At 54.6% G+C, this 27,976-nt stretch overlaps 3 protein-coding genes across 7 annotated transcripts; 2 read left to right on the forward strand and 1 right to left on the reverse strand.

Annotated features, from left to right (window-relative positions):
* The first annotated feature begins 502 nt into the window (after positions 1-502).
* On the forward strand, positions 503-6,569 carry POLR2H (RNA polymerase II, I and III subunit H). 3 transcript variants are annotated; one of them, XM_081086588.1, is made up of 5 exons: positions 503-1,922; positions 3,461-3,544; positions 3,627-3,720; positions 5,182-5,265; positions 6,208-6,569. In XM_081086588.1, exons 1-5 carry the CDS (start codon positions 1,850-1,852, stop codon positions 6,323-6,325), a joined length of 453 nt encoding a protein of 150 aa, XP_080942714.1. In that variant the 5' UTR covers positions 503-1,849; the 3' UTR covers positions 6,326-6,569. The 3 variants fall into 3 exon arrangements, with proteins under 3 accessions (XP_080942714.1, XP_080942716.1, XP_080942715.1); XM_081086590.1 differs by having other exon boundaries at positions 978-1,931; XM_081086589.1 differs by lacking the exon at positions 3,461-3,544 and having other exon boundaries at positions 1,717-1,922.
* A 3,943-nt stretch (positions 6,570-10,512) lies between these two features.
* On the reverse strand, positions 10,513-16,810 carry THPO (thrombopoietin; the record flags this gene model as incomplete). The annotated part of the gene is given in 10 exon segments (XM_081085965.1): positions 10,513-11,157; positions 11,393-11,560; positions 13,275-13,361; positions 13,643-13,770; positions 14,034-14,221; positions 15,610-15,716; positions 15,718-15,756; positions 15,759-15,809; positions 15,812-15,849; positions 16,801-16,810. Coding segments are annotated over 10 exon segments (1,461 nt in total).
* Positions 16,811-18,227: 1,417 nt separating this feature from the next.
* Positions 18,228-27,542, forward strand: CHRD (chordin; the record flags this gene model as incomplete). 3 transcript variants are annotated; one of them, XM_081087577.1, is made up of 23 exons in its annotated part: positions 18,228-18,375; positions 18,600-18,703; positions 19,169-19,298; positions 19,453-19,581; positions 19,674-19,773; positions 19,898-19,985; positions 20,561-20,702; positions 20,815-20,955; positions 21,040-21,122; positions 21,201-21,348; positions 21,508-21,614; positions 21,733-21,852; positions 22,474-22,630; positions 22,973-23,193; positions 23,627-23,740; positions 24,060-24,335; positions 24,420-24,513; positions 24,629-24,685; positions 24,957-25,060; positions 25,509-25,611; positions 26,104-26,258; positions 26,429-26,528; positions 27,079-27,542. In XM_081087577.1, the coding sequence occupies 23 exons, from the start codon at positions 18,228-18,230 to the stop codon at positions 27,132-27,134; spliced, it is 2,877 nt and encodes a 958-aa protein (XP_080943703.1). In that variant the 3' UTR covers positions 27,135-27,542. The 3 variants fall into 3 exon arrangements, with proteins under 3 accessions (XP_080943703.1, XP_080943704.1, XP_080943705.1); XM_081087578.1 differs by lacking the exons at positions 18,228-18,375; positions 18,600-18,703; positions 19,169-19,298; positions 19,453-19,581; positions 19,674-19,773 and having other exon boundaries at positions 19,937-19,985; positions 20,611-20,702; XM_081087579.1 differs by lacking the exons at positions 18,228-18,375; positions 18,600-18,703; positions 19,169-19,298; ... (1 more) ...; positions 19,674-19,773; positions 19,898-19,985 and having other exon boundaries at positions 20,388-20,702; positions 27,082-27,542.
* Between the last annotated feature and the right edge of the window lie 434 nt (positions 27,543-27,976).

Consider the following 27,976-nt stretch of genomic DNA (forward strand, 5'->3'; position numbering starts at 1 on the left):
CTCCGGCTCGCGTCCCCTCCTCGGCGGGCGGGCCGAGGGCGGTGCCCACGGTGCTGCTCCGCCCGCCGGCCCGTCCGCGGGGGCCGGCCCAGCCCGGCCGGGGTCTGCTCGGGGCCGCCTCCTCCGCTGGGGAGAGGCGGCAGGGGGCGCTGGGAGCGCGCGAGCCCGCGCCCCCTCTCCGCCGGGGCGGGGGGCTGAGCGGGGCGCCCGGGGCCGGAGCGGGGGCGGGTCCGCTGGCACGTGGAGGGGCGGGCTGGGTCTGCGGCTCCCGGTGCCCGAGCCGCGCGGGAGGGACTGGAGGCGCCGGGGCGGGCAGCGCAGAGACGCCGCGGCTCCGCCTGGAGTGAGAAGCCGAGCTGCGGGGATCGGAGGGGAGCACTGAGTCCAGGAGGGGGGGGGGGGGGCAGTGCTCGGAGTGGAGGCCCTGGGGCTCTCTCAGCCCTCCCCTCCGCCCTTTCCTGGCGGCTTCCCCAGGAGGTGCCCCTGGAGCACCCGGGACCGAGGGGTGTGCGGGGCTGGGCCGGGGCGCGGGGAGGGGAGTGGGACCCGAAGGAAGCGGGGTCCAGGTGCGGGAGAGCGCGCTCCTGGAGGCGGGCGCGGAGGGGCAGAGGTCGCTTCTTCCTGGCGGGGCCCCAGAAGAACCCGAGTAGCTGCTGACATCTCGCCGCCTTGGGGGAGATGGCCTGATGGGCTCTCGGTTCTCCATCAGGTTCGAGGAAGGACAGAGCCCAGGGTGGGGCGAGCACAGGGTGGAGGGGCTGTGTGTGCGAGTCAGAGATAGTGTCGGGGAGAGGCCCGTGCCAGGACACAGGCAGTGTGCCCCGGAGGAGGCCACGGGAGGAAGGGGCATGCGGAGGTGCAGGTGCTGGCTGGGAGGAGGGGACGGTGCCCAGGAAGGGGGCATGCGGGAGGAGCCAGCCTCCTGGGGGAAGGGGCGATCAATGTCAAGCCAGAGTGTCCGCAGGAGAGGAGAGTGCCAGGATGAAGGGGCACACAGATCAGTGTCCAGTGGGGAGGGAACGAGCAGTTCCAAGCTGAAGGGGCAGTGCTCCGGAGGGCACAGTGTGATGGGGTCAATGCCAGGCTACAGGGGCGGTGTGAGCAGGCTCAAGGCGAGAGGACAATGGTGGGGAGGGTGCGGTGCCAGGGGAAGGGATAGTGCAGGCTTTCCTCTTCCCCATAGTGACATCATGGCAAATTCCCAAACTGAAAGGACCCAGCTCGGGTGACATCCAGCAGGGCCGAGCTGGGCCAGGCCGGCCTGAAGGGCCTCGGTGCCAGCTGCAGGGGCGAGGTAGGTCCGGCGCCCTGCGGAGCCGGCGCTCTGGGGGCGGGGTTCTGCTCCGCCCTTTCTCGGCGCGGACTGTGCCCTCGGCAAGCACGCGTGCTGGCAGGGTAGGGCTGGGCTGGGCTTCTCTGGGCCAAGGATCAAGGTCTCTGGCTGGGCTAGGCCCCCAAGCGTTCCAGTGTTCCCAACAGGAAGACTGGAGAGGGCGCAGTCGAGCCTCCGCGGAGAGCGAGGAACCGCGCCACCTCGGCGGGAGGTGGGGGTCTGTCTTATTGTGATCCCGCCCTGGGGCGGGGTTATCGACCTGAGGACCGCCCTCAACACTGAAGTCGCCGGAGCGTAGTTCGGGGCGGAAGTTAGGAAGCCCCGAGAGCTAGGCGACGGAAGTGGCCGCGCTCCCGCCTGCCTGTGCGCAGGCGTTATTCTATTTCCTTGTGGTTGCAGTTTAGGCTGCACCTATTCCCGTCTCCCGCTCCTTTTCTCCGCGCGAGGGGGTGCGCGTACTCGTAGTCGTGGTTGCGCGGTCAGCGCCCCCGGTGTTACCCTCGTCGCCCTGTTACCATGGCCGGCATTCTGTTTGAGGATATTTTTGATGTCAAAGACATTGACCCGGAAGGCAAGAAGTTTGATCGAGGTAAGTAAGGTATGTAGAGGCGGTTTTGGGTCAGGGACTAGTCCGGTTCTCGGGGACACGCCCCCGGGCCCCGGTCCACCCAACCCACGTGGCATGCGCCTCCCATCAGGTCCTGATGTAGGGACCGCGTTCAGGAAGCACTTTATAGATGAAAGAACGGAGACTCCGAGCTCTCCTGCGTTCACACATGCTGTGCCCGGTGCCTGGGTGGCTTTTTCTCGTGGTGCTGGTAAACTCCTGGGCATCTTTCTGGTCCCTGCCCGCTCTGCCAGGCGCTGTACTGTGCACCTTCCACGCTTTGTCTGATTTCTTTCAAGAGTCTGCATGAGGTAGTTATTGTCTTACCCGTTTTTCTCCGAGAAGTAACCCACCCAAGGCTGTACAGCAAGTAATCTGACTCTAGAACCTATTTTATTATTATTATTATTAGTTTTTATTGAGTTTATTGGGGTGACATTGGTTGACAAACCCATAAAGGCTTCAGGTGTACAATTCAACAGATCATCTGCATACTGCATCGTGAGCCCATCGCCCAAAGTAAAGCCTCTTTGCATCTATATTATTTTTTTTTAAATATATTTTTTATTGATTTTTTACAGAGAGGAAGGGAGAGAGATAGAGAGTTAGAAACATCGATGAGAAACATCGATCAGCTGCCTCCTGCACATCTCCTACTGGGGATGTGCCCGCAACCAAGGTACATGCCCTTGACCGGAATCGAACCTGGGACCTTTCAGTCCGAAGCCTGATGCTCTATCCACTCAGCCAAACCGGTTTCGGCTGCACCTATATTCTTGTATTGCCCTTAGAATCCTTAGCTTTTTGTGAAGCCCTCCCCGAGTTAGAGTTGACTGCTTAGAATAATAAAGAGTTACTCTTTATTCTGTCATTGATCAATAATTGTTTCTTTCTGTTTTCTTACCCTTTGCCTGGAGACTGAGATGTTCTTCAAGGCAAACACCAGTTCTTACATGTCCTAATAATCCCCTCAGCACAGCGCCTGACACAGAAAGACAAAACCTTTGCCCAAAGATAGGTTGTTTCTTAATCACCGAGGCAGGCCTAGAATCTGGATATTCTTTGTTGCCAGAGGGCTTTTGATTCTTTTCCCGGGATTTTCTCCACTTTGCTTCTTGCATATCTGGTTCTGATTGAGCCTGCACTTCTGAGAGCAGATGAGAGGCCAGTGGATGCTAATCCTCCCATATAATAAAAGCCAAATATGCAAAGTGACTGAACCGCTCACTGGTGGCCCGTGCCATCCCCCATTCAGCCCGCCAGTCACCTCCCACAGAGGGAGATCAGACTGCTGCTTAGGCCCACTCCCCGTAGTGGGCTTACCAGACAGTAAGAGGGCACAGGCCCAGCTGAGAACCGCCCCGCCCCCCCCCCCCCCCCCCCCCGCACAAATTTTCGTGCACTGGGCCTCTAGTTGGGGTAGGTTGAATCTTCCATTGCATACAGCCCCCCAAGGTGGGGTCTGCAGGGTCACCCTGGGTCAGGCACTTATCCTCTGCCACTCTTTCTCTACTCTCCAGTGTCCCGACTGCATTGTGAGAGTGAATCTTTCAAGATGGACCTTATCTTAGATGTAAACATTCAGATTTACCCTGTAGATTTGGGTAAGTATTGAACACAGAAAACAGCAGGAGACTTTTTGCCATTTCAGCTGTTTTCACTCTCAGATATTGCTGTTACTTTCAGGTGACAAGTTCCGGTTGGTCATAGCCAGTACCTTGTATGAAGATGGTACCTTGGATGATGGTGAATATAACCCCACAGATGACAGACCTTCCAGGTGAGGGAGTGAAGAAAGGAGTACTTGAAATATGCCCGAGAACAAAGTAGATAATTGGTATAGAAAGACCCTTATTTAGTTAAATCGTGGAATAAATGATTATCAGCAGAATCTGAGGAAACTTAAAGAAATTGCTGCACTTAAGAATTAGCAAGGGCCTTAACCGGTTTGGCTCAGTGGATAGAGCGTCAGCCTGCGGACTCAAGGGTCCCAGGTTCGATTCCGGTCAAGGGCATGTACCTTGGCTGTGGGCACATCCCCAGTAGGGGGTGTGCAGGAGGCTGCTGATCGATGTTTCTCTCTCATCAATGTTTCTATCTCCCTTCCTCTCTGTAAAAAATCAATAAAATATATTAAAAAAAAAAAAAAGAATTAGCAAGGTACCTGGCCACTGTGGCTTAGTGGTTGAGTGTCGACGTATGAACCAGGCAGTCATGGTTCGATTCATGATCAAGGCACATGCCTGGGTTGCAGGATTGATCCCCAGTGTGGGGCATACAGGAGGTAGCTGATCAATGATTCTCTGTCATCATTGATGTTTCTACCTCTCCCTCTCACTTTCTCTCTCTTAAATAAATGAAAACATATTAAAAAAAAATTAACAAGGTGTTAATCCAGAGCAGTGATTACATGCTTGTGACTTGTAGCTTTTTGATGGTGGAGGAAATGACTACTGAGTGACCTAGGCTGTGTGGGCCGTGAGTCTTGGCGGGGAGTTTGGTGTGATGGGAGTTTGGAGCCCCATTGAGTTAAAATCTCAGTCCTACCACTCATTTGTTGAATAACCTTAACCTCTTTCAGCCTCAGTGAAAGACAGATGGTTGTATCTAGCTTACAGGTTTGCTGTGAGGACTAAATAACATTGTATTTGGGAAGTGCCTGTTGCTATAATGCTGGCACTTAGTTAGCCGTTACCAATTTTATTTTATTTTATTTATTTTTTATTTTTTTAATATATATTTTATTGATTTTTTACAGAGAGGAAGGGAGAGGAATAGAGAGTTAGAAACATCGATGAGAGAGAAACATCGATCAGCTGCCTCCTGCACACTCCCTACTGGGGATGTGCCCGCAACCAAGGTACATGCCCTTGACCAGAATCGAACCTGGGACCCTTGAGTCCGCAGGCCAACGCTCTATCTATTGAGCCAAACTGATTAGGGCGACCAATTTTAAAGAACCTCTTTGTTAACTACTTTAAAAATATATGTTTTTATTGACTTTTAGAGAGAGAGGAAGGGAGAGGGAGAAGAGAGAGATAGAAACATCAATGAGAGAAACTTCGATTGGCTGTCTCCTGCATGCCCCCTACTGGGGATTGAGCTCCCAACCTGGGCAAGTGCCCTGACCAGGAATCAAACCAGTGACCTCTTGGTGCATGGGTCGACATCCAGCCAGTGAGCAACACTGGCCTGGCATTGTTAACTACTTTTAAGAGTAACTGCCACTATTGTTCCACAGGGCTGACCAATTTGAGTATGTAATGTATGGAAAAGTGTACAGGATTGAGGGAGACGAAACTTCTACTGAAGCAGCAACACGCCTGTAAGTTCCTTGGTCCTGTGAGAACCCTTTCACCCTGCCCTGTTCTGAGAATTTGGGACTTGCTTATCCTTCCTGTGTTGGGTCCCTCTCTTTAATTACCTCAGACCTAAGCAGGACCCAGAAAGAAACTTCTGGGAAGAGTTGTCAGTCTAAAATGTAGGCTGCTCACTTTGCTCTTTGTCAGGGTCTCGGCCCTGGTGGTCCAAATGAGAGACTGACAGTCTTGCTGTGTGCAGTGCAAAGGAAGGTTGCTTCCTTAGGAAATAAATGCAGCATCAAGTAATTAAACTGCTAGGTGTGCTTGTGCGTGTGTGTTTGTATATATGTGTGTATATGTATATGCTGCTACACTGCAACCCAATCCCTAGTTCTTTGGTTTCCCTGACGGCTATTTTTTCTTTTCTTTAAAATCTTATTAAAACAATATGTGCCCTTTGTAAGAAATATGAAAAGCAGAGAAGTAATGTCAAGAAGGAACAAAAATCATCTATAATTCCATACCCAGAGGGAACCTTTTGCATAAACATTTTTGAATAATTTAGGTATTTTTTTTTTCTTCTGTGCTTTTTTCTTTGAGATCTTGTTGTTTATTACAATGTTTTCTTCTACTCTTTTTGCTTAATGTTATGTAAAACATGTTTCCCCATGTCAGTTTAGAACTTTTCCTAAACATTTTAATAGCTGTATATCTAACATTCCAGTAAATGGATATATCTGAATTGATTTGACCATTTCCTTTATTCTGGGCATGTAGTATTTTCCACTTTTGCTAATATCAAAAGCACTGCCGTGCATATGTCTGTGCATTCATTTTTGTCTGAATTTTGGTTCCTAGTGACAAAACATTAGAAAGGTGCCTCTTTTTCTTAGGCTGGGCTGGAAAGCCGCTGAGTAACAGCTGCTCCAAATCTCACACTCATGGGACTGGACCTTCTGTTTCAGCTCTGCCTACGTGTCCTATGGGGGCCTGCTCATGAGGCTGCAGGGTGATGCCAACAACCTTCATGGGTTTGAAGTGGATTCCAGAGTTTATCTGCTGATGAAGAAACTGGCCTTCTGAACCACTGGGAAGCCAACCTTGCTGCTCAGTCACTCAGGTCATGGGCATTTGTTCAAGTCCGAGTTGCAGTTGCTGTTGTCCTGCTCAGGAGGGGCTGGCTGGCTGTCCACCGTGGTGCTTCTCTCCCTGGTCTGGACTCTGGGAAACTGACTTGCCTGTGGAAGACCCAGCGGGAGAGTTGAAAATGAACCAGAAGTTGTTTTTGTGTGTATGGTTTTTTTAAATTAAACTTTACTTTTTCAGACTTCTTCTCCCCTTAAATTTTTTTCCCCCTTTACTTTAAAATCATTTTTTTTTAGTTTACCTATGGTATATTATGTCTCTGGCCCATAGCCAGATGATCATGCCGATGCAAGATCTGTCTCAGCCTTTTGGTCTCCATAGTCAGTCTCCTGGCTGACTATCCCCAACATTTGTCCTCCAATGTGATTTTCTACACAAGAGAAGCTATGGTGGTTTTGGCTCCTGGGGCACCCCAGGCGCAGAAGATAACCCTCCACACCCCATACTAAACCAAAAGAAACACACCCCCTGCAGAGACCACTCATTTTCAACCCATTTCCCTAAATACTCTAACACCTCATGTAAAGACCTGAAAATGATGGGGAAGGAGATACCCCAGGCATCCCACCAGGGGACCAGCTCCCCTGGCAAAACGAGAGATCAATAGAGGCAACTGCTTAATACACACTCACAAATCTTTCTAGATAGTTAGTTACCTGAGTTTCCAGGGGTAATCAGAGTCCGGGATGCTTTCTCCGGTATGCATAGAATTTTGAATTGGCAAGGAGCCCTGCTCGTGTCCTTTCAACTCTTTCAGTCGCTTAAGAAGTCAAATCACGTTGACTTGAATGAGTCACTTGGGTAGCCTGGAAATGTTCATCATTTTTAAGGACGCTTTGGGTAGAGGCTTTTATACACAAGATGGGACACAACTCTGCAGAAAATAGGAAGAGTGGATTTGGTGGTTATGGGAACAGGTGGAGGAGCTAGCTGTCTGCTCTGTATTCCAGTGGTGACCTGGAGGGAGGGTAAGTTTCTTACCGGTGACACTGAACAGGGAGCTGCTGCACAGATCAGGGAAGCGGGCAGGGCACCAATACCAATGAGGTTGGCAGGCCAGTGCCAGTGCCCGAGACAGTGCAGCAGCCTGACTGCAGTCACTACCTTAAACATGGAGGAAGCACACAGTGAAGGAAATGGTGATGCTTACAAGGCCTCCAGCAGGGCAGCTGGCTCTTCAGCCTGGCATGCAAGGTCCCCAGGAAAGCATACCGGACTCTGATTACCCCTGGGAAACTCAGGGTAACTATCCAGAAAGATCTGTGAGTATGTATTAAGCAGTTGCCTCTATTGATCTCTCGTTTTGCCAGGGGAGCTGGTCCCTGGTGGGATGCCTGGGGTATCTCCTTCCCCATCATTTTCAGGTCTTTACATGAGGTGTTAGAGTATTTAGGGAAATGGGTTGAAAATGAGTGGTCCCTGCAGGGGGCGTGTTTCTTTTGGTTTAGTATGGGGTGTGGAGGGTGGAGAGGGAAATTGGAGATCAGTGCGGGTTGGGATGGATTTTTATGGGATCCTACAGCCTTTCCATAGAGTCCAGTTTTGGGTTAGGGGCAGGTAGGGAAGGTTGGAGTGGGAGAACCTAATTACCAATAGTAGTTTCTGGGGTGGCACAGCAGACTGTCCTAGCTGCTCTGGGTGGCAGAAGAAAGAGAACTGGCATACAGTTGAATAGAGATAGGGATGTTCTGGTTATAATAGTTTTTTGTTTTGTTCTGTGTGAAGAGGAGACAGATTTGAGAATGGGTTAGATATTCAATAGAGACAAATTAGTTCACACTGGAGAATCCCATGAGTTATTTACATTTGCCCCAGAGCAAGTCAGATGCCAATACTGGATTCCTGGAACTTTCTGGCTTACATACTTCTTGCAGTTTTGCCATCTTTGTCTCATCTGACTGTGCTGAGATCTCCTAATTCTTTGTCTCTGTTGACATATCCTGTTGACATATCTGGTTCTGGGTGCTGCCTCTTTCATGTACCATAAAGGGTTTCATTTGATTATTAGATTTACTCTACTCTAGTACTGCAGTAAATTAAAATTTCCACTTACCATTCCCTTGACTGCATCCTGGGATTTGTAGTGTAGATGAGCTGATTCTTTCCCACGTAGAAACTGACACCATTCGAGATTTGGACAGTACTTTTGAGCTTTGTGCATTTGTTGATTCCTTCTCCATGGCAACTGTTCTGTCCATAATGGGGGAGAGGGACACCTGGAGATGTCTAAATTGGTCACTCGTACCAAGAGCTTGGGCTTTCTACTCAGAACTCTTTTATCTGTTGATGTATTTACTCCCTAAGGACTTGGAAATTTTTCCTAATAAATAGAATCACTGAATAACATTGGACAGTGCACTGCACTGGGGAGAGTATGAGCTCTAGATTAAGTCGGCCTAGGGTGTTTTCCCTCCCACAGGCTGTGAGACCTTGGGAACTTGCCTGGCTTCTCCCTCATCTATAAAATAGAGAGTCACCGGAGCCTTAGAAAAGGCCCTATGGTTCCTGGCACACTGACTTTCATTCTGCGTTAGCATGATCCCAGGTATTGGTGGCTGTGTTTGGAACGCTGGTTCCTGGCTCCTCTACCTACACTGTAGACGTGCCCCTCCTGTCCCAGCTGCTCTGGGGCCAGAAGAAAGAGAACTGGCAGACAGTTGAATAGAGATAGGAACTCCCTTGTCATAACAGTTTTTTGTTTTGTTTTGTGTGAAGGGAAGAGGAGACAATGATTTGGGAATGGGTTAGATATTCAGTAGGGACCTTCTGGTGGGGAGGGAAGAGGAGAAACTTCCATTAGTTTCCCCTACAGGAGCCTCTGGAGGTAGTGTTGACCTTTGCAGTGGAGTTTTTGTTTCGGGCCATATAAACCTCCTCTCCCTTAGCACCAAGATGGCATTTATGGGCAAAGCCCCATAAGCCTGGCTTTTTTCTCTAGAGATCCCCTAACAGGGTTTATGGTGGTCACACAAGGCTGCTTTTTAGATGCTATTTACCTCTGGGTATTGGGAAATCAGCCTTCAACTTGTACTTGAGTTGTACTTGTGTCTCCTGCTGTGGGAGCCCTAGGAGACTGACTCATGCCACTTCCTGCACTTCCCCCGACCTCCACAGGAGGGAGGCAGGACCCCAGCTCCGCGAAGCTTCCTGCTGAGCGGCTGAAGCTCTGGCTGTTTGCTCAGCTGTCATTCCAGGTCTGGTCTTGCCTGAACTGTCTGCACATCCTTACCTGAGGTGTGAGGCAATCCTAAGCTTCCTGTTAGCTTTTCTTTCTTTCTTTCTTTTTGTTTTGTTAGAGAGGGGCAGAACTGTTGCCCTCTGAGAAGAACATTTTTTTCTTTTCAGTTAGCTTTTGGGTACTTAATTTATTCTTTATTGATACAGGCTCAGACAGTCTTTCTGGGAGACAACGTCTCATTCATTTCTCAGGGGTAAGGATCTCCTAAGAAAAGGAGATCAGAATGCCATTGAGACTGAGGTAAAGGGTTATGGTAGAGACTAACCTTAGTTCTGAGCAGAAGACCAAAGCTAGCGTTTCTGTTTTTCTGATATAAGATTAGTCTCTACCTTTGTTCAGAGGGCAGGCCAGTCCAGGCCTTTGAGGAATTATTATACGAAAAAGCATATAGAGAATTCGTAAGTTGTAAATTTGTACAGAAAATAGACCAACGATAACTAGCTGCTCTGGTGAATATTATCGATAGGTTAAAAAAATAGCTTTTCTGCCCAGCCGGTGTGGCTCAGTTGGTTGAGCGTCGTCCCATGCACCAGGAGGTCGCGGGTTCGATTCCGGTCAGGGCATATGCCCAGGTTGGGTTGTGGGCTCCATTCCCAGGAGGGGGCATGCAGGAGGCAGCGATGGATGTATCTCACATCAATGTTTCTCTCCCTCCCCCTTTCTTTCTCTGAAATCAATAAAAACATATTAAAAAAAAAAGCTTCTGGTGTTTTTAAACCGTGAAAAACAACCCCCTTTCTGTCCTACGTATCTGCCTTTACCAGGGCTTTGGGTTCCAGGGGCCAGCAGGGAATCTGGTGGAGTTGCAGTTGTCTCCCAGGCCTCTCCTCTGGGTAAGAGGATTACACACGGGAGACACTGCTGGCGTTGGCAGTGCCTGAGTACCTTACTCTTCCTGAGACAGATTCTGGAAGTGAGGGTGGGCCGCAGGTAGAAGAGGACTGGTAGGGTTGGGCATGGCAGCAGAGGGGTCAGGAAGCGGGAGTTGGAGCTGGACCATGGGGGTGGGCGAGGTGGGTAAAGGGGAGAAGAGTGTATGCTGTCCAGTGGGAGGAAGGGTTAGGGAAGAAGAATATCCAGGCTGGAGGTTGGGTGGCAGGGAACCCATGTCCGAAGTTCCTGGAGGAATATTCAGGGCTCCGAGGGCCCTGGGTGAGGGTCCAGGAAAGAGTCCATGAGTTCCATTCAAAGGTCCGTGTGTCCTGTTCAGTTGTCCAGGGATTTGGTCTAGCAGACCAGGCCTCTTGGCTCTGAATCCCTGCAGCCTCTTCAGAAGTCCAGAGCCAGTAGTTTTGGCCGGGACAGTGGAGTTTGTCTCCAGCAATCCAGAAGTCCTGTTTGGAAGCTTGTTCAGTGTGAGGAGTAGAGAGGTACTGTGTGGGAGCGCTGTGGTGGGTAGGGCCCGCTTGGCACAGAGGGTGGGCCCTACTACGTGCAGCAGGAAACGCACCTTTCCTCGGAGCAGCTGTTGGAAGCTCAGGAAGATGGCATGGGGATCTTTGTGAGCTGTGGTCCTGCCCTGTGGAGGAAGCTGAGGGCAGAGGATGGGCCTGAGGCCAGAGACCTGGGCCAGATCTCATGCCTCCCTTGTCTATGTGGGTAGATAGGGTACCAGCACCCAGGCTTTATGGCTGGGAGGGAGCATTCCTTGGGAGGTCATCTCTTCTACCTCAAGATTCCTAGAATTCCTCTTCCCTCAGGCCTTCTGAGGAGACTGAGTCAGAAAAGAGGGACATTTTCTATAGTTCCCTTGACTGGGGACTTACCTGGGTTCCAAGGAGGCCCTGCAGGGCCCCAAGGAGGAGGCGAACTTGTCCAGAAAGCTGCCCCAGTAAGAATGAGAGGCAAGTGGGTCCCAGCTGTCCCCGCGCTGCCATCACTCCCTCCAGCAGGAGGGTCGTCGCCCCCAGAACGTCCTGTGCCTTGGTCTGCTCCTGGGAAAGAGGTGGACGAGAGAAGTGCACTGCTTCAAAGGACATGCTAATAGCGGGTGGGGAGCTCGGAGGAGTAGCCAGCAGCATGAATCATAGAAGCTGAGAACTGGACAGGACCCAGGTCCCACCCAGCACAGGAATTCCTTCGCAGTCTCCCGACAATTGGTCATCAGCCTCTGCTTGAACAACCCCAGTGTCCGGTAACCCTGCCTGGTCTTACACTTACTTTCAGTCAGAAAAGCTCTTTTTCTCTCTTTCTTACATTATTCTGAAATATGCCCTTTTATGGCATTTACCTCTTGGTTCTAGTGCTGCAAATCTCGTTCTGCTATAGAACCTTAGGATCGCCAAAACCAGTTTGGCTCAGTGGATAGAGCGTCGGCTTGCGGACTGAAAGGTCCCAGGTTCGATTCCGGTCAAGGGCATGCACCTGGGTTGCGGGCACATCCCCAGTAGGAGATGTGCAGGAGGCAGCTGATCGATGTTTCTCTTTCATCGATGTTTCTAACTCTCTATCTCTCTCCCTTCCTCTCTGTAAAAAATCAATAAAATATATTTAAAAAAAAAAAAAAAGAAAGAACCTTAGGATCATGTGGTTCTTTTTTAACTGAGTGTAGAGATGAAACCATCATAAAGAGCATAAAGATGAAGGGAAGGGCTTGGGGGTACATGGCAGAGCTGGAACTAAGGGCTCCATAGGAGCTGCCCTTCCCCAGCCCAGCCCCCTAGGAGATCTGAGGGGGGAAGGAGATTCCAGGGATCCTGAGGATAGAAGAGTTGACCTACCATGGAGTGCTCCTTCCCAGTGGTTTCCTGAGCCTCTGACTAAAGCTCCCCATGCTATACCACGAGACTGCCACTTTGTCCAAGCGAATCAGACAGGCTTTGTATTTTTTTAAAAAACCATTCCTCATATAACATGTTTTCTAACCTCTTCATGCTCAGGTTGCTTCCTCCTGGGTACATGCTAGTTTAATAGGTCCTCTGAATAAATTCGCGTGTGTCTAGTAGTCAGTCCAGTATTTTTAAGTGCAGTCCACTCGGAATTTTATGGGGATATTTCCACATTATTGGTGCTAAACATTGAAAGCTACCCAGAACCACTAGGTTTTTAAATAGCCGCCTCAATAATCTTGTTACATGTGAAGTTTGGGGTCAACTCAACCCTCCTCGATCTTTTTCGTAGTAAATTCTAGGGCCAGAAGTTTCTATGAGGGAAGCAGGGCCTTGTGGTCTGCAAGCTGGAGTAGGACTTTACTCAAGTACTTTACACATGTAGAATTTTTAATCTGTCTCTGTTAAATTCCACCATGTTTTGAACCTCGCCTTTCAGTGATTTGAATCTTGATTCTGTCTTTTGTTATTTTTGTGGTGGTTCCCAGCTTTGTGTCATCTGTGGCTGACAGATCAGTCTTACTTATTCATGCCAACTTAAGAAGCTTGAATTGGAATAAGTCAAAGGCATGGCCCATGAGAGACCTCTATCCAGCTTTTCATGGTGTTCAGCTTTGAATCTATTTGACACACTGGAACTGCAAGTCGTCATCTTGTGCAGAGGATATTATCACAGTAGAATGTAGATTGGGTTAGAGTGGCCAAGCTGAAGATGAGATATTTTCAGAGAGCTCAGGAATTTTAAAGAATCCACAGGAAGCAACAGGAAACTGATGAAGACAGGGCTTAGTGAAGCCCAGGGAAGGGCTGGCTTTCTTACCGTCTGGGATTTCCATTCTCTCAAGCTGAAGTCCACAGCAGGCAGCAGGACAGGCGTGGACAAAGGGTTAATGTCTGGGCACTGGCTCTGTTGAAAAAATTGGTGGGAGAGGGGGAGAGAAAGGAGAAGGGGACATGGCCACCTAGTGACGAAGATGCTTCCATGAGTAATAGGTCCAGATTAGTTTTAGAGGAGAGCTTGATTGCAAATCATAATCCTTGTCAAGGAGTGCTGATCAGGAGGTCATGGTCTTACCAAAGACAATATTGGAAGAACAGTGATTGGATCAGGGAGCGAGAGGATTTGATGGGAGTGAGGGTATCTTACCAGTTAAACGGACAGAGGGGACAGTGCTGGGGGGTTCTCACCAGTCTGCCGTGAAGGACATGAGAGTCACGTAGCAGTTTGTTTAGCAGTCGGGGGTCACAGGCAGGAGGAGGCGGGCTAGACCGAGTCAGCCGTGTGGTTAGGAGAAGCATGACCACGAGGAGCAGTTCTTAGATTAGGAGGGTGAGGGTGAAAGGGGTGGGTAAGGAAGAAATCATTGTTGGGTGGTGGTCCAGGAATTCCCATGTAGGACCCAGACCTGAAATCCAGGGACTCTGCCACTCAGAGGCCTCATTCCTTGGAAAGTGGGTTCTTCCAGCCCCCGTCCGCCCCCCCCAACCCCCCCCCCCCCACACACACTGTAGCGTATCTCCTTTCCTTCCCCTTCTACCATGTTCTGATTGGGCTCTCAGCCCCTCAGTGTGTCCTTACCAGTCAGCTCCATTCTGGCCAGGCTGTCTGGTTGGAGTGGCTCCCTGGATGGGGCCTCTCCCCTGAATCCTTCCTGGGGCCATGGAGGCGGCTTGGGCTCTTGCACTTCTGGGCAGAGTGGGGCGGGGCACACAGAGTGGGGTGGGGCACGGCACAGGTGGGCTGAGGAGGGGGGTCTGGAATCTATCCTGCAAGTGACGGGGATAATGAATGGGGATTATTCAAGTTTTAAGGAGGAGACTCTGTCTGGCTGGGGGAACAGAGGCTGGGAAGGCTGGCGCTGCCGACCAGCCTAGAACTGCCAAAGCTCTGAGTGCTCCCACGTTTTCTTGTGATTGTAGCATATGGTGTCTCCTCTTTGTCAGGGTTTCTCAGTGAATCTGACCCGCGTTTGGTGCCCCTGCCTCCTGCCGAGAGCAGCAGGACAGGATATGTACACAAACACACATCTTAATTGGCCTCAAATTCTGAGCCACCTTGATTGTTCGGTTGGAGAAAGTCTGGCATGGGGATAGAGAAGGGAAGCACTGTGGTATAACGTGAAGAAGAGGGGGGAACCGGAATAAGGCCAGGATGGGGAACTAGCAAATACGTACAAGGTATCGAGGGGTAGCTTGTGGAGTGGGGTGGGGGATGGAATTAGGCAAAAACAAACAAATAAGCAACACCAACAAAAACCAAAAAATTGGACTAATATAAGTCATTGATTAAAAGATTAAGAGAAGGTGGCATGGGAGAAATTAACCTCTAATTTTTTCCCTATTTACCCCCCCTCCCCCGCCCCCACATAAAGCCTCTTAAAGTTTTTCTTTGCCCTCCAAGTTCTGAAATACTGGGTTTTCCAAGGCAAGGAGATGGGCTACCATTCCCGAGACTTTCTTCCTGAGGCAAGTTGCCCAGGAATGGATACCTACTGAGTGAGATGATGCCTACCTCACATGGCATACCTCCCCACGGCCACCCACCATATCTCATAGCCCATACCTTCCTCCCTGCCCCCTCTTCAGACCCCTTCCGGTTCCTTCACAGGACCCCCCACATGGCTTCCTCCTTCTTTCACAAGTTGTGCAAAGAGGCCTGCACCTGTTTCAATATTGGGATTTCCTATAGGTCTGTCAACATGCAGGAGCCCTCCTCCCATCACCCTCTCTTTGTGCCCTGGCTTGCCTGATCCAGCTTCCCAGCCCCTGGATCCAGAACCTTAAGCTAACTAGGAATGACTGGATAAGAATGAAGATTGGAGCTGTTTCCACCTTGGCGCTGTGTTCCCCAAGTCCTAATAATATACTTCCTTTCTCATTCTCCCCCCGCCCCCCAGCCCATGTTTCCTTTCCTTAGTGCCCGCCAGGACTGTGCTGTATTTCACCAAGTCTGTGACCAGTCCCTCAGAACCCAGCACCCCACCCCCTACCCCTGCTCTGCCCTACTCCTCCCATTCTGGGAAGGCCACACGCTTCCTGACAAAGGTCAGTGCCTGCAGGTTCCAGTGTGCCCGCCCCTCCCCCAGCTGAGAGCCCAATTCCTCTTTCCTGTCCTTCCTACCCTCACTTAACTGCAAGCCCTGCTTGCCACTCACCGGGTGGAGAAGGGCTCCAGGACCCAGGTGCAGAGCAGAAGGCACCCTGGGGAGCAGATGGGTAGGAAAGCTTGTGGCGTTGGGGCATAGCCCCTTCCCAGCAGTGGGGTCACACGCCTGCCTGGGCCACTTCTGCCCAATCAGAGAGCAGGGAGCCACCAGACACTGCGAAGGGCCCCCGGAAGTGACGCCTTCTCCTCCCACCCTCACTGGACCTGGAGCCCCTGCCTGGACCATGGTCTGTTATCACAGCCCGGCTCCTCCACCCACACACACCACCGGGAGGCTCTGTCTTTTCCTAGGAAATGGCAACCTGGGACCTGGCTGGAGAGGAGATGGGAGGGGAACAGGTTTTTTTTCAGGAGGAATCCAGCAGGACATTTTTGTTTTCAGTTCCTGGCTGGCCAAATTTCTTGTCCCTAGATACCACACCTGCTGCTGAAATCCAATAAGGCTCCTGCTTCCCTGCTTCTCTCTCCAATAGCCCCTAGGGCCGTGGTCGGCAAACTGCGGCTCGCAAGCCACATGCGGCTTTTGACCCCTTGAGTGTGGCTCTTCCTAAGCCTTAGGAGTATCCTAATTAAGTTAATAACCATGTATCTACCTATATAGTTTAAGTTTTAAAAATTTGGCTCTCAAAAGAAATTTCAGTCGTTGTACTGTTGATATTTGGCTCTGTTGACTAATGAGTTTGCCAACCACTAGGGCCTAGGGCAGTGGTTCTCAACCTTCCTAATGCCACAACCCTTTAATACAGTTCCTCATGTTGTGGTGACCCCCAATTTCATTGTTACAAATTGAACATAATTAAAGCATAGTGATTCATCACAAAAACAATATGTAATTATATATGTGTTTTCCGATGGTCTTAGGCGACCCCTGTGAAAGGGTCGTTCAACCCCCAAAGAGGTCGCGACCCACAGGTTGAGAACCGCTGCCCTAGGGGGTAGTGTCTTATACCCGATTTCTGAGTGGGAACATGGGTATTGCCTGTATTAGAGAATGACGCTGTCAGAGGTCAGTGTTGTGCGGGAAAGGGTCTGGGCAGTTTGAAAGGACTGCACAGAGAGGGCGTGTGTGCTGGGCTCAGGTGCTCCTCTGCTGGGGCCCACTGGCTCAGACAGCTAAGCTCACTTCTCTGCCAGTGTACGCCTTTGCTTGCCGGGTCTTTCTCCCTCTTCCATCTCCTACCATTCCACATGTGACAAGAGGAATAACCAGGCCCATGTGTCCCAGTCTTAGAAAGACAGCTGCTATCCCCCCCAATACCTCCTGCTGGCCTAGCCCCCCTCTTCCTTTGGCCCTGCCTCTTGTTCCTTTGCTTTCCTCTCAATCCCAGGCTCCCCACAGCCTCTGTCCTCAGGGCCTCCTGGCCTGACCTTGTTCCCATCCCCCCCCCCCCCCCCCCAGTTCTTCTTCAGGCTCTCTCCTGCTCCTCCTCCCCAGGCAGGATGGGGCTGTCTGCTAAGGAGCATGGCCTAGATCCCGGAATTCTCCATTTCAACCAGATGAGATGCCTCCCAAGATTAAGAAGGAGGGTGCTGGGATGGCTGGGATGGTGTGGGTGGGTGGGTGGGAGGGGACAGGGAGGCAGTCATGACCAGGAAACCAACCAAGACAGAGGAGTTTGAGGTGAGTGGAGAGGCTGAGGGTCCCCTGGGTGAAGGAAGAGGGTGAGAAAGCATGTCAGGTGGGGACGATAACGGGTGGATGAGCTTGAGGACTGGTTACACAGCAGGGAGGGAAACTGTCACCAGGCGGAAAGGACACAGTCTCTTTCTGGCTAAGCTCCCGTCCTGGTGAACAGTAGAATGAGGGGAGACCTCAGGCAAGAGGTGGGGACGCAGGCTAGGCAGTGAAAGTGGGTGGGTGGGGTTTGAGAGGTGCTGTGAGCCCAGAGTCAGGGGGAGAGCAGTTGACAGGCCTCTCCTGCACGCTGTCACCCTTGAAGACAAGTGTTCATCCTTCCCGCAGGCACCGAATCCCAGCGCAGTGGCCGGCCCAGGCCTCAGGCCTAGCCTTTGCCCCTCCCTGGCCTGGGGTTCTCATCCAGGGCGGGACACGCACCTCCTGCTGGGTCCAGCCACCCTGGGGCCACTGGCAGTGGAGGGGGTCTGGAGGGGCGCTCCAGACCTGCCTCTCCTCCCCTCTTCGCGCCCCCTGGTCCCTCCCCTCCCCTCCCCCTCCGCTCCCCCTGGCCCTCCAGCCCCTCCCTCCTCCCCTGCCCGGTCCCAGCCCCTCCCTCCCCTCCCCCACTCGCGATCCGGGCCGCGGCGGCTGGGCCGGACCCCCCGGGCTCAGCCCGGCCCCTCGCCGAGCCGCCGCCGCCGCCGCCCCGTTTGCAGAGGAGGAGGCCCCCGGCCGGGGTGCGGAGCACGGGGCATAAAACGGGCCAGCGCGGCGCCCGGGGCACTAGAGCAGCGGACCGCCGGGTCAGAGCCGCCCGCTCGCGCTCCCGGCCTCTCCCTCGCCTGGCCCGGCGCCGACTCCGCGGCCGCCCGACGAGCCCCGGCCCCGGCCCCTCCGCCGCACCGCCCCCGGCCCGGCCCTCCTCCCGCCTCCCTCCTCCCTCTCCTGCCGCCTCCTCCCCCCGCCTCCCCAGCTGTCCGGTTCGCGTCATGCCGAGCCTCCCGGCCCCGCCGGGCCCGCTGCTGCTCCTCGGGCTGCTGCTGCTCGGTCCTCGGCCGGCCCGCGGCGCCGGCCCCGAGCCGCCCGCGCTGCCCATCCGGCCCGAGAAGGAGCCGCTGCCCATTCGGGGAGCGGCAGGTAGGTGGGCGCCCGGGGAAGGTGCGGGAGGGAAGTCCGCTTGGGGCGAGTCCGTGCCCGCCCCGAGGGGGCGCGGGCGCAGGTGGTTCGGCGCGGCGGGGGGCCGGGAGGGGTGGGCGGGGGTCGGGGCGCGCGGTGCCGGGGACCCAGGGCCCGCTGGCAGCGCCCGGGGCGGGCACCGGCGGCAGCGGGACAGCGGCTGCCAGCCAACGCCGTCCCCGCAGGCTGCTCCTTCGGCGGGAAGGTCTATGCCTTGGACGAGACGTGGCACCCGGACCTGGGGGAGCCCTTCGGGGTGATGCGCTGCGTGCTGTGCGCCTGCGAGACGGTGAGTGCACCGAACGGCCCTGGCCTGGCCCCTCGCGGGCGGGGGGCACTGGGGTCCCGGGGCGTCGGAGTGGACGCGGAGGTGGCGAGGAGAAAGGAGCGAGCCTGCGGATATTCGGGACAGTTTCCTGGCGGAGGACCGGGGCAGGAAGCGCCCCTTCCAGGCTCAGGTGTTGGCCGTTATTGATCGCCCACTATGTGCCGGGCTGTTTGCCAGCTCCATCTCATCAGTCTCTCACTAACTCCTAGCACCACCCTCCTAGATAGATGCCGTCATGAGCCCCACTTTCAGACGGGGACCCCGAGGCCCAGAGAGTGTAAGGAACTTGTCTAGGGTCCCGCAGCTTCGAGGAGCAGCGTCTGCCTCGGTGGGACCCATTGCCTTGCTCTCTGACCCCCCCTCCCCCGCCTTCCTGGGTCTTAGGGGTCGGTGCTTACACTCAGTTGTTCTGTCTTTTCCGTGCAGCCTCCGTGGGGTCGCCGCGCGAGGGGCCCGGGCAAGGTCAGCTGCAAGAACATTAAACCGGAGTGCCCACCCCTGTCCTGCGGGCAGCCGCGCCAGCTGCCGGGCCACTGCTGCCAGACCTGCCCGCCGGGTGAGGCCCGTTCCGTGGTGAGGGGAGGGCGGCAGGGCTGCGCACTTGGTCCAGAGCCCCTCCTCCGGGGCGGATGGAGCCATGATAGCGCACGGAGCGGCCAATGGGCCCTTCCAGTGCCCCGCTGAAGCCCGCGCCCCCACCCCTGGCGCAGAGCGCAGCGGTCCGGAGAAGCAGCCCACCGGCCTGGCCTTCGAGTATCCGCGGGACCCAGAGCACCGCAGCTACAGCGACCGCGGGGAGCCGGGCGCCGAGGACCGGGCGCGCGGGGATGGCCACACGGGTAGGCAGGGACCCAGCCAGGACCGGGGTCGCGGTTTTGGCGCGGCCGTCACAGCGGGTGAAGATATTGGGGACATCTTCCTTCTCTCCCAGACTTCGTGGCGCTGCTGACAGGGCCGAGGTCGCAGGCCGTGGCAAGGGCGCGAGTGATACTGCTGCGCTCTAGTCTGCGCTTCTCCATCTCCTACCGGCAGTGAGAACGGGCCAGGAGGGAGGAAGAGCGGGCTGGGCGCTGCGGCGGGAGAGCTGGGACAGGCTGGAGGGGCTGCTTCTGGCCCAGGCTCAGAGTCCGTGCTCCCCCGCACCCTCATTCCCAGGCTGGACCGTCCCACCCGAATCCGCTTCTCAGACTCCACTGGCAGCGTCCTGTTCGAACACCCTGCAGCTCCGACCCAAGATGGCTTGGTGAGATGATGCCATTTATGAGTGCTTACCTAGTTTGGACACTGTGCTGAGAGTGTGCTCTGCATGACCTCCTTTGGTCCTCACAACAGTCCAGTGGGAGGAAGGCACTGACATCATATGCCCACTTTACAGATGAGGAAATTGAGGCTCAGAAGCAGAATGTGATTTTCGCAAGGTCACACAGCTGTAAGTGGTGGAGCCAGGATTTGGACCCCTGGATTCCTTCTTCTTTTAAAAAAAATATTTTTTATTGATTTTAGAGAGGAAGGGAGAGGGAGAGAGAGATAGAAACATCAATGATGAGAGAGAATCATTGATTGGCTGCCTCCTGCACACCCCCTACTGGGGATAGAGCCGGCAACCTGGTCATGTGCCCTTGGCTAGAGTGGAACCTGGGACCCATCAGTCTGCAGGCCGACACTCTGTCCACTGAGCCAAACAGGCTAGGGGTGGATTCTTAAGCTTCCTAGGAGAGCATGGGGGCTCCTTCCCATATTCCTTCTTCATCAGATAGGCCTCTTCGCTGGCCTATCCTGCATACTGTTTGAGTAGGGTCTTCTTGTCTCTCTGCCCAGGTGTGTGGGGTGTGGCGAGCAGTGCCTCGGTTGTCTCTGCGGCTCCTCAGGGCAGAACAGCTACATGTGGCACTTGTGACACCCACTCATCCTTCAGGGGAGGTCTGGGGGCCCCTCATCCGGCACCGGGCTCTGGCTGCAGGTGAGGGGAGCAACAGCCCCCGGGCATGAAGTTCTGTCTTCTCTATACCAAGGAATGGAGTGGGCTGCGGAGGGGGCTTTCTGATGGGCTCTCATGGTCCTCCCTCTCCCAGAGACCTTCAGTGCCATCCTGACCCTGGAAGGCACCCCACAACAGGGCATAGGTGGCATCACCCTACTCACTCTCAGTGACACAGAGGACTCCTTGCATTTTTTGCTGCTCTTCCGTGGACTGCTGGAATCCAGGAGTGGGGGTAAGTGGGATATGGGGAGGGCATGTGAGAAGGGCAGGGAGAGCACCTGGCTCTCAGCGGTGTCCACATGTACCATCGTTTCAGGACCAGCCCAGGTTCCCTTGCGGCTCCAGATTCTACACCAGGGGCAGCTATTGCGAGAGCTCCAGGCCAATGCCTCAGCCCAGGTGAGCGAAGGTTTGGCTTTTGTTGCCAGCTGCTCTGGCCTCTTATTGCTCCCACCGATTATCCTGCTCTGTCCCTAGGACCCAGGCTTCGCTGAGGTGCTGCCTAACCTGACAGCCCAGGAGATGGACTGGCTGGTGCTGGGGAAGCTGCAGATAGCCCTGGAGAGGGCAGGTAGCCCAGGGCTGCGTATCAGTGGACACATTGCTGCCAGGCAGAGCTGCGATGGTGAGGCAGGGTGGAGCCTGGCTCCCTGGGCACACGCCACTGAGAGGCATAGACAAGTGCCAGGGGCAGGTCCAGGGTGGATGTGGGAGGGATCCTGAGGGCCGGAGGCATGAATGGCCATGGGGCCAGCCTGCCTGCACTTGTCTTGCCCCTCTGCAGTCCTGCAAAGTGTCCTTTGTGGGGCCGATGCCCTGAGCCCAGTTCAGACAGGTGCAGCTGGCTCAGCCAGCCTTACACTGCTAGGAAACGGCTCCCTCATCTACCAGGTAAGTCAGGGGCTGCAGCAGGTGAAGGGCAGTAGACTGAGGCGGAGATTTGGCCTGCAGTTCAGGCCCCAGGCCTTCTCTGCCACTCCAGTTTGCTCTACCCAACTCTGCCCACCAGGTGCAAGTGGTAGGTACAGGCAGCGAGGTGGTGGCCATGACGCTGGAGACCAAGCCTCAGCGGAGGGACCAGCGCACTGTCCTGTGCCACATGGCTGGACTCCAGGCGGGAGGACACACAGTGAGTGATACAGGCAGAGCTGGGCCGCAGGGCCCCTGTACCACAATGTGGGGGCTGTGGGAAGCTAAGTCGGGTGAGCAGATAGGTTCAGCATCATTCACTCATTCACAGGCTCTCTCATTGATACATTGATTCACCGGACACATTTTTAGTGAGACTCAGGCCAAAGAGTACAAAGAAAATCAGATATGGCCCCTGTCCTCAGCAAGCTCATGTCAAATGAGAGGCGTAAGACAGGGAGACCAGTGCAGGAGATCACATACTAATTGTGAGAGCAATGGCTGCCGCTTATTGAGCCTTTCTAGGTGCCGCGCATGAGACTGGTTGCCTTACTTATGTTATTTTTGGCCTTCGCAGTACCCATTTTAGAGATGATGAAGTGAAGGGTCAGAGGATAACTCTTCAAGGTTATTACATACGTAGGAAGTGGCAGGGAAGGGACTTGAACTTGGGCCTGCAAGGTTCTTATTCAGTGTTACTGGTGTGGGGAAGTGTGTGTGGGTGTAGTGGAGGCACAAAACATGGAAAGGCTTCAGAATCTTAGGCTTGTGTGAAAGCTGAGGAGGGTTCATCTGGGGTCTGGCAGGCTCCAGCTAGGGCTCACCCTTCACTGTCCCCTAGGCCATGGGCATCTGCCCTGGGCTGGGTGCCCGAGGGGCTCATATGCTGCTGCAGAATGAGCTATTCCTGAACGTGGCCACCAAGGACTTTCCAGATGGAGAGCTGCGGGGGCATGTGGCTGCCCTGCCCTACAGTGGGCACAGCGCCCGCCATGACAGTGAGTGCCCATAGGTTTGCCTGCCCTTTGCTGCCCTCTAATCAGTGACTCAAGTACATAAGGGATGGTGTCAGAGCGCTAGAGCCTGATGTGGCTTTCTCTGCCTGAGCTCTAGGCTTGCATCTGGAGATGTATAGGTGGGATGTAAAGGGTGGCCCTCCTGGGAGATCCTCCCTGTTGCGATGGTGCAGGGGTCTCAAACTTGCTGCTCCCCCAGCCCTGGGCTTATGGGCAGTGTCTGCCAGCTCACGGAGTCTGTGCTGGGCAACATGGGAATGCTGGGGTTGAGTGGCTGCTCTAGGCCACCTTCTCATCTGTCCCCTCTCCTCTGTCTGGATCCAGCACTGCCTGTGCCCCTGGCAGGAGCCCTGGTGTTGCCCCCTGTGCAGAGTCAGGCAGCAGGGCATGCCTGGCTCTCCCTGGATACCCACTGTCACCTGCACTATGAAGTGCTGCTGGCTGGGCTTGGTGGCTCAGAACAGGGCACTGTCACTGCCCACCTCCTCGGTCCACATGGGATGCCAGGGCCCCGGCGGCTGCTGAAAGGATTCTATGGCCCAGAGGTGAGGATGTGATTGGAAAATATCTGCTTTTTAGCTTAAAGGTGTGTGTGTGTGTAAGCAGAGACCAGGCTGCCTGGTATGGCAGAGCTGGCATGGGCTCAGGAGTCAGACAGACCGGGCTGTGACCTGACCCAGCCTTTTATTATTCATCCTCTTTCCTGCGTCCTTCTCTGGTGGGATCGCTTGAATAGTATGTAATATCCTGGACCTCCAGGGGTGTAGGTGGGGTGGCCAAGCCCCCTGAAGTAGATGGGTGGTCAGGGACTTGTCAGAGAGACTGGGTTCCTGAGCTCCATACCATTGCTAATGAGCTTTGCTATCCTGGAGACCTTATTTCATCTCCCTGGGTCTCAGTTTCCTCATCTGCAAATCGGGAACAGTAGACTCAGCCCTAGAGTGCCTTGTTCCCATCCCTTATCCTATCTACTCACAGGCCCAGGGCGTGGTGAAGGACCTGGAGCCTGAGCTGCTGCTGCACCTGGCCCAGGGCACTGCCTCCCTGCTGATCTCCACCAAGGGGAGCCCCCAAGGGGAGCTTCGAGGGCAGGTAGGCAGCAGTGGGATGGGTCAGAGTTGGACTGGCACCGTGTGTCTCTGTGCCACTGGCTCTCCCCCAGCCCTGGGGGGTGGAAGTATCACACTTATTTACTGCTTGGGAGGATGAAGCCATACAAGGCACATAAATAACAAGGCCGGCAGCAGGGCACCCTGTGCCTGGCAGCGAGAATGATTGCTGGGATGAAGAGCATCCTTTTGGGGCACAGGGGCACTCAGGGGAGGAGGTGTTTCTGCTTGGCGGGCTGGCTGCTGCTGGTGGAGACGCAAGGGGGAGCCCGGGCGCTGCCTCAGCTCACCTCTCCTCCCAGGTGCACATCGCCAACCAGTGCGAGGTGGGCGGCCTGCGCCTGGCCGAGGCAGGGGCGGAGGAGGCCCGGAAGCCTGGGGCTCCCGAGGCAGTGGGCGCAGCTGCACTGCCCATGCTGCCCGCTGTGCTTGGCCCTGATGCCCCAGCGCCAGTCAAACCAGGCAGCCCCTGGAGAGCCCGAGACCCCAACACTTGCTTCTTCGAGGGACAGCAGCGCCCCCATGGGGCTCGCTGGGCACCTAACTACGACCCGCTCTGCTCACTCTGCACCTGCCAGGTAGGAGGCCCTGGAAGGGCAGGGCGTACTGGGGCCTGGGTTCTGGGGCAAGGGCTCCAGTCAGCCTCCCACCTCTCCCTGCAGAGGCGGACAGTGATTTGTGACCCTGTGGTGTGCCCGCTGCTCAGCTGCCCGAGTCCAGTGCAGGTGCCGGACCAGTGCTGCCCTGTGTGCCCCGGTGAGTGCCATGCAGGGGTGGAGACAGTCATGGGGACTCCGCCAACGGTGGATGAGGCCTCTAGGAAGGGAAGGAGGCTGTCACCCTCTGCCTTCACTATTTTTTGGCTCCACAGAGAAACAAGATGTCAGAGACCTGCCAGGGCTGCAGAGGAGCAGGGACCCCGGAGAGGGTGAGCTGGCAGTGTATGAGCCAGGGTGGGGAGCCAAGAGGCGCTGTTGGGTGGGAGCAGGAGGGGGACGGTGGGGTGAGGGTATATATGGGTGGGTGAAGGCTGAGGGACACAGGTTTCAGTGACACCTCACAGGCTTCATTAGAGTGACTGGCCCGAGTGTGGGCCCTGGGGTCAGAGGGTGTGGGGTTGGCCTGAGCCTGAAGCCTTGGTGTTTGGATCCAGCCAATGAGCTCAGTACTAATGGCAGCTGGCCACTGTCTGCCACCAGGCTGTTATTTTGATGGTGACCGGAGCTGGCGGGCAGCGGGTACCCGGTGGCATCCTGTCGTTCCCCCTTTTGGCTTAATTAAGTGTGCCATCTGCACCTGCAAGGTATGGCTGCTCAGTCTTCTCCAGTGCTACACCCCCGTGGGGCTGCAGAGATGGGAAGGGGCCTTCAGGAGAGGAAGAGCCCAGCCTTGTGAGGGGGGCTCAAGGATCAAATTAATATGAGAAAGTCCTTTGGGCTTTGAGAGCTGGCTTCCTGCAGGAGAAGGGCAAGGGTGACCTGTGTGAATTCTGGCTCTGCCAGCTGACTAGCTCCATATCACGCGGGCACTTCCTGTGCCCCCCTGAGCTGCACTTTCCTCTCCTGTGAGCGGATATGCTAGCACCTACCTGGCAGGGCTACAATAAGGATTTAGTTCAGGAATATAAAGCACCAGCCCAGGGCCTGAGTAAAAGGCTGTGGATATATTACTCGAGGTATGCGGAAGGAGAGGGAGGAAGCAGGAGTGCTCCCCCTCCTTCCTAACACCCCTCACACAATGGATCCCTACAGGGGGACACGGGAGAGGTGCACTGTGAGAAGGTGCAGTGTCCCCGGCTGGCCTGTGCCCAGCCTGTCCGCGCCAACCCCACTGACTGCTGCAAACAGTGTCCAGGTGAGGGGGGTGGGCACTGAGGCCTCTTGGGGCAGATAGGGCCCTTCACACCTTGTCCTGGGTGAGGGGATGCACAGTGAGGGTGGATGGAAGGGACTTCTCAGCTAATTCAGCATTTCCTGAGCACCACTCTGTGCCTAGTCTGGAGCTAGGGTTCTAAATACAGTGGAAAGATGTGCATGTATTAGTGGGCTATGATGGGTTCTAGTTCCTGCCCCATCTATTCATTCATCCATCCAACCAGCCAACCAACCAACCCATCCATCCACCTATCCACCCATCCATCCATCCATCCATCCATCCATCCATCCATCCACCCATCCATCCATCCATCCATCCATCCATCCATCCATCCATCCAGATTTATCACCTATTAAGGGCCAGAAACTGCTAGGTGCTGGAGATTCAAAGACAAATAAAACCTGGGTGGCCCTCATAGCGCGCAGATCTACTGACCTCTTCCTCTTCTTCTCCCTCTCTCCCTTCCAACAGTGGGGTCAGGAACCCACCTCCAACTGGGGGACCCCATGCAGGCCGATGGGCCCCGGGGCTGCCGGTTTGCAGGGCAGTGGTTTCCGGAGAGCCAGAGCTGGCACCCCTCAGTGCCCCCCTTTGGGGAGATGAGCTGTATCACCTGCAGGTGTGGGGTAAGAGCGGCATGGGGGGCTTGTGTGAGGTGGGCATTGGAGGCCTCACCTGGACTAGGGGGACCTTCCCAGGGCGGGCAGGCTCCTGGGGGCAGCCCTCCCTGAAGAGGCTGAAGGCTGTTGTGCCCCGTGCCTCTGGGGACCCTCAGGATCTCTCTGTCCTGCCTCAGGCAGGGGTGCCCCACTGTGAGCGAGATGACTGCTCGCTGCCACTGTCCTGCGGCTCAGGGAAGGAGAGTCGCTGCTGCTCCCACTGCACGTCCCGCCGGCGTAAGTGAGGGGACCCGGGGCAGCGGTCCTGGGCTGACCGTGGGATGCTGAGGAGGGAAGGAGCACCCGCTGTGTGCCAGGGACAGTGCCCTCTGCTTCACAGTTGCCACTCCATTCTGCCTTTACAGCTGACCTGGTGGGCTTGTTATTGGTAGTCTTTTACTTATTTTTTTAAAATATGTTTTTATTGATTTTTAGAAAGAGCAGAAGAGAGAGAGAGAAACATCAATGAGAATCATTGATTGGCTGCCTCCTGCATGCCCCACACTGGGGATCAAGCCCACAACCTGGGCACATGCTCCAACCGGGAATCGAACCGGGACCTCCTGGTTCATAGGTCGATGCTCAACCACTGAGCCACGCTGGCTGGGCGTAGTCCTTTCTTTACAAATGAGATTTCTGAAGCTCGAGGAATTAGGCTATCGGGTTAAGGTTACGCAGCTGTTCTGTGCTGACTTGCTCAGAAAATACTGACCTTTCTGGGACCAGAACAGGGATACTTTGCTGGGCTCTCTGTGCCTCCTCCAAAGTTCGCTCCCTTCGTCCTCAGCAGCCCTGGAGACCAGGACAGCGCCAGAGCTGAAGAAAGAAGCCCAGGGCTCCTAGGGAGCAGCGGGAAGGCCCATGACCAAGAGGACGGGGCCTGGGCTGGGAGAAGGAGTGGCGCCGAGGACCCTGCATCCTCCTGCGGGAAACCCAGTGCCTTTGGCTCCTCTTTTCCGCCTCTTCTCCCTCCCCCACTACCTCTGGGACCACAACTCCACGAGGGGGAGGGGCTGTCAGGGCAGACCCAGGCCATGTCCACTCCAACGCCTGCCCTGTCACCCTCTGGCCTCTGCCTTGGAAGCCCACCCCCTTTCCTCTGTACATAATGTCACTGGCTTGTTGGGATTTTTAATTTATCCTCACTCAGCACCAAGGGCCCCCCACCACTTCACTCCTACTGCCCCTGAGCTGAGCAGAGTCATTATTGAAGATTTTTGTATTTATTAAAACATCTTTTTCAATCTTTGAGCTAAAGGTCTTTCTTTATGGCCGGGGACCCCATGGACAAGGGGCTGAGAGTAGGAGGGTGGAGGGATGAACTCTGGCTCCAGGAGCTTTGCTCGGACCCTTGGGGAGCGGGACGAGACCCGAGGCGAAGCAGATGGCACAGCAGCTGGCTGCCAGGCCTGATCCCACAGAGAAGCTTGGGCCTATCTTTGAGGTGGACTAGAGCCTCAAGAACGAAGGCACTCTGAAGCAGAACTTAGGTGCAAGTTTGGTTTCCACTGGTCTACCCGGGGCTGGCATTTTTGCTGACTCCATGTTTGAAGTTGCTCCAAAGAGAGAAAAGTATAACCAGCCTCTATTTTCTTTATCTAAAATGAGGCAAACACTTCCGGTTCATCTTCTTTCCTGGAAACTAAGTGCATTCTGGACCAGTTCCGGGGAAATTCTGGGTCAGA

Source organism: Myotis nattereri, assembly GCF_964212035.1.
Source record: "Myotis nattereri genome assembly, chromosome: 3".
In the NCBI taxonomy this organism is placed as follows: Eukaryota; Metazoa; Chordata; class Mammalia; order Chiroptera; family Vespertilionidae; genus Myotis; species Myotis nattereri.

Bases quoted from the DNA above. Each gene is read 5' to 3' on its own strand.
- POLR2H (XM_081086588.1), top strand. From the start codon at position 1,850: ATGGCCGGCATTCTGTTTGAGGATATTTTTGATGTCAAAGACATTGAC. The intron at 1,923-3,460 runs GTAAGTAAGGTA...TCTACTCTCCAG, and splicing joins AGGCAAGAAGTTTGATCGAG to TGTCCCGACTGCATTGTGAG. The intron at 5,266-6,207 runs GTAAGTTCCTTG...CTTCTGTTTCAG, and splicing joins ACTGAAGCAGCAACACGCCT to CTCTGCCTACGTGTCCTATG.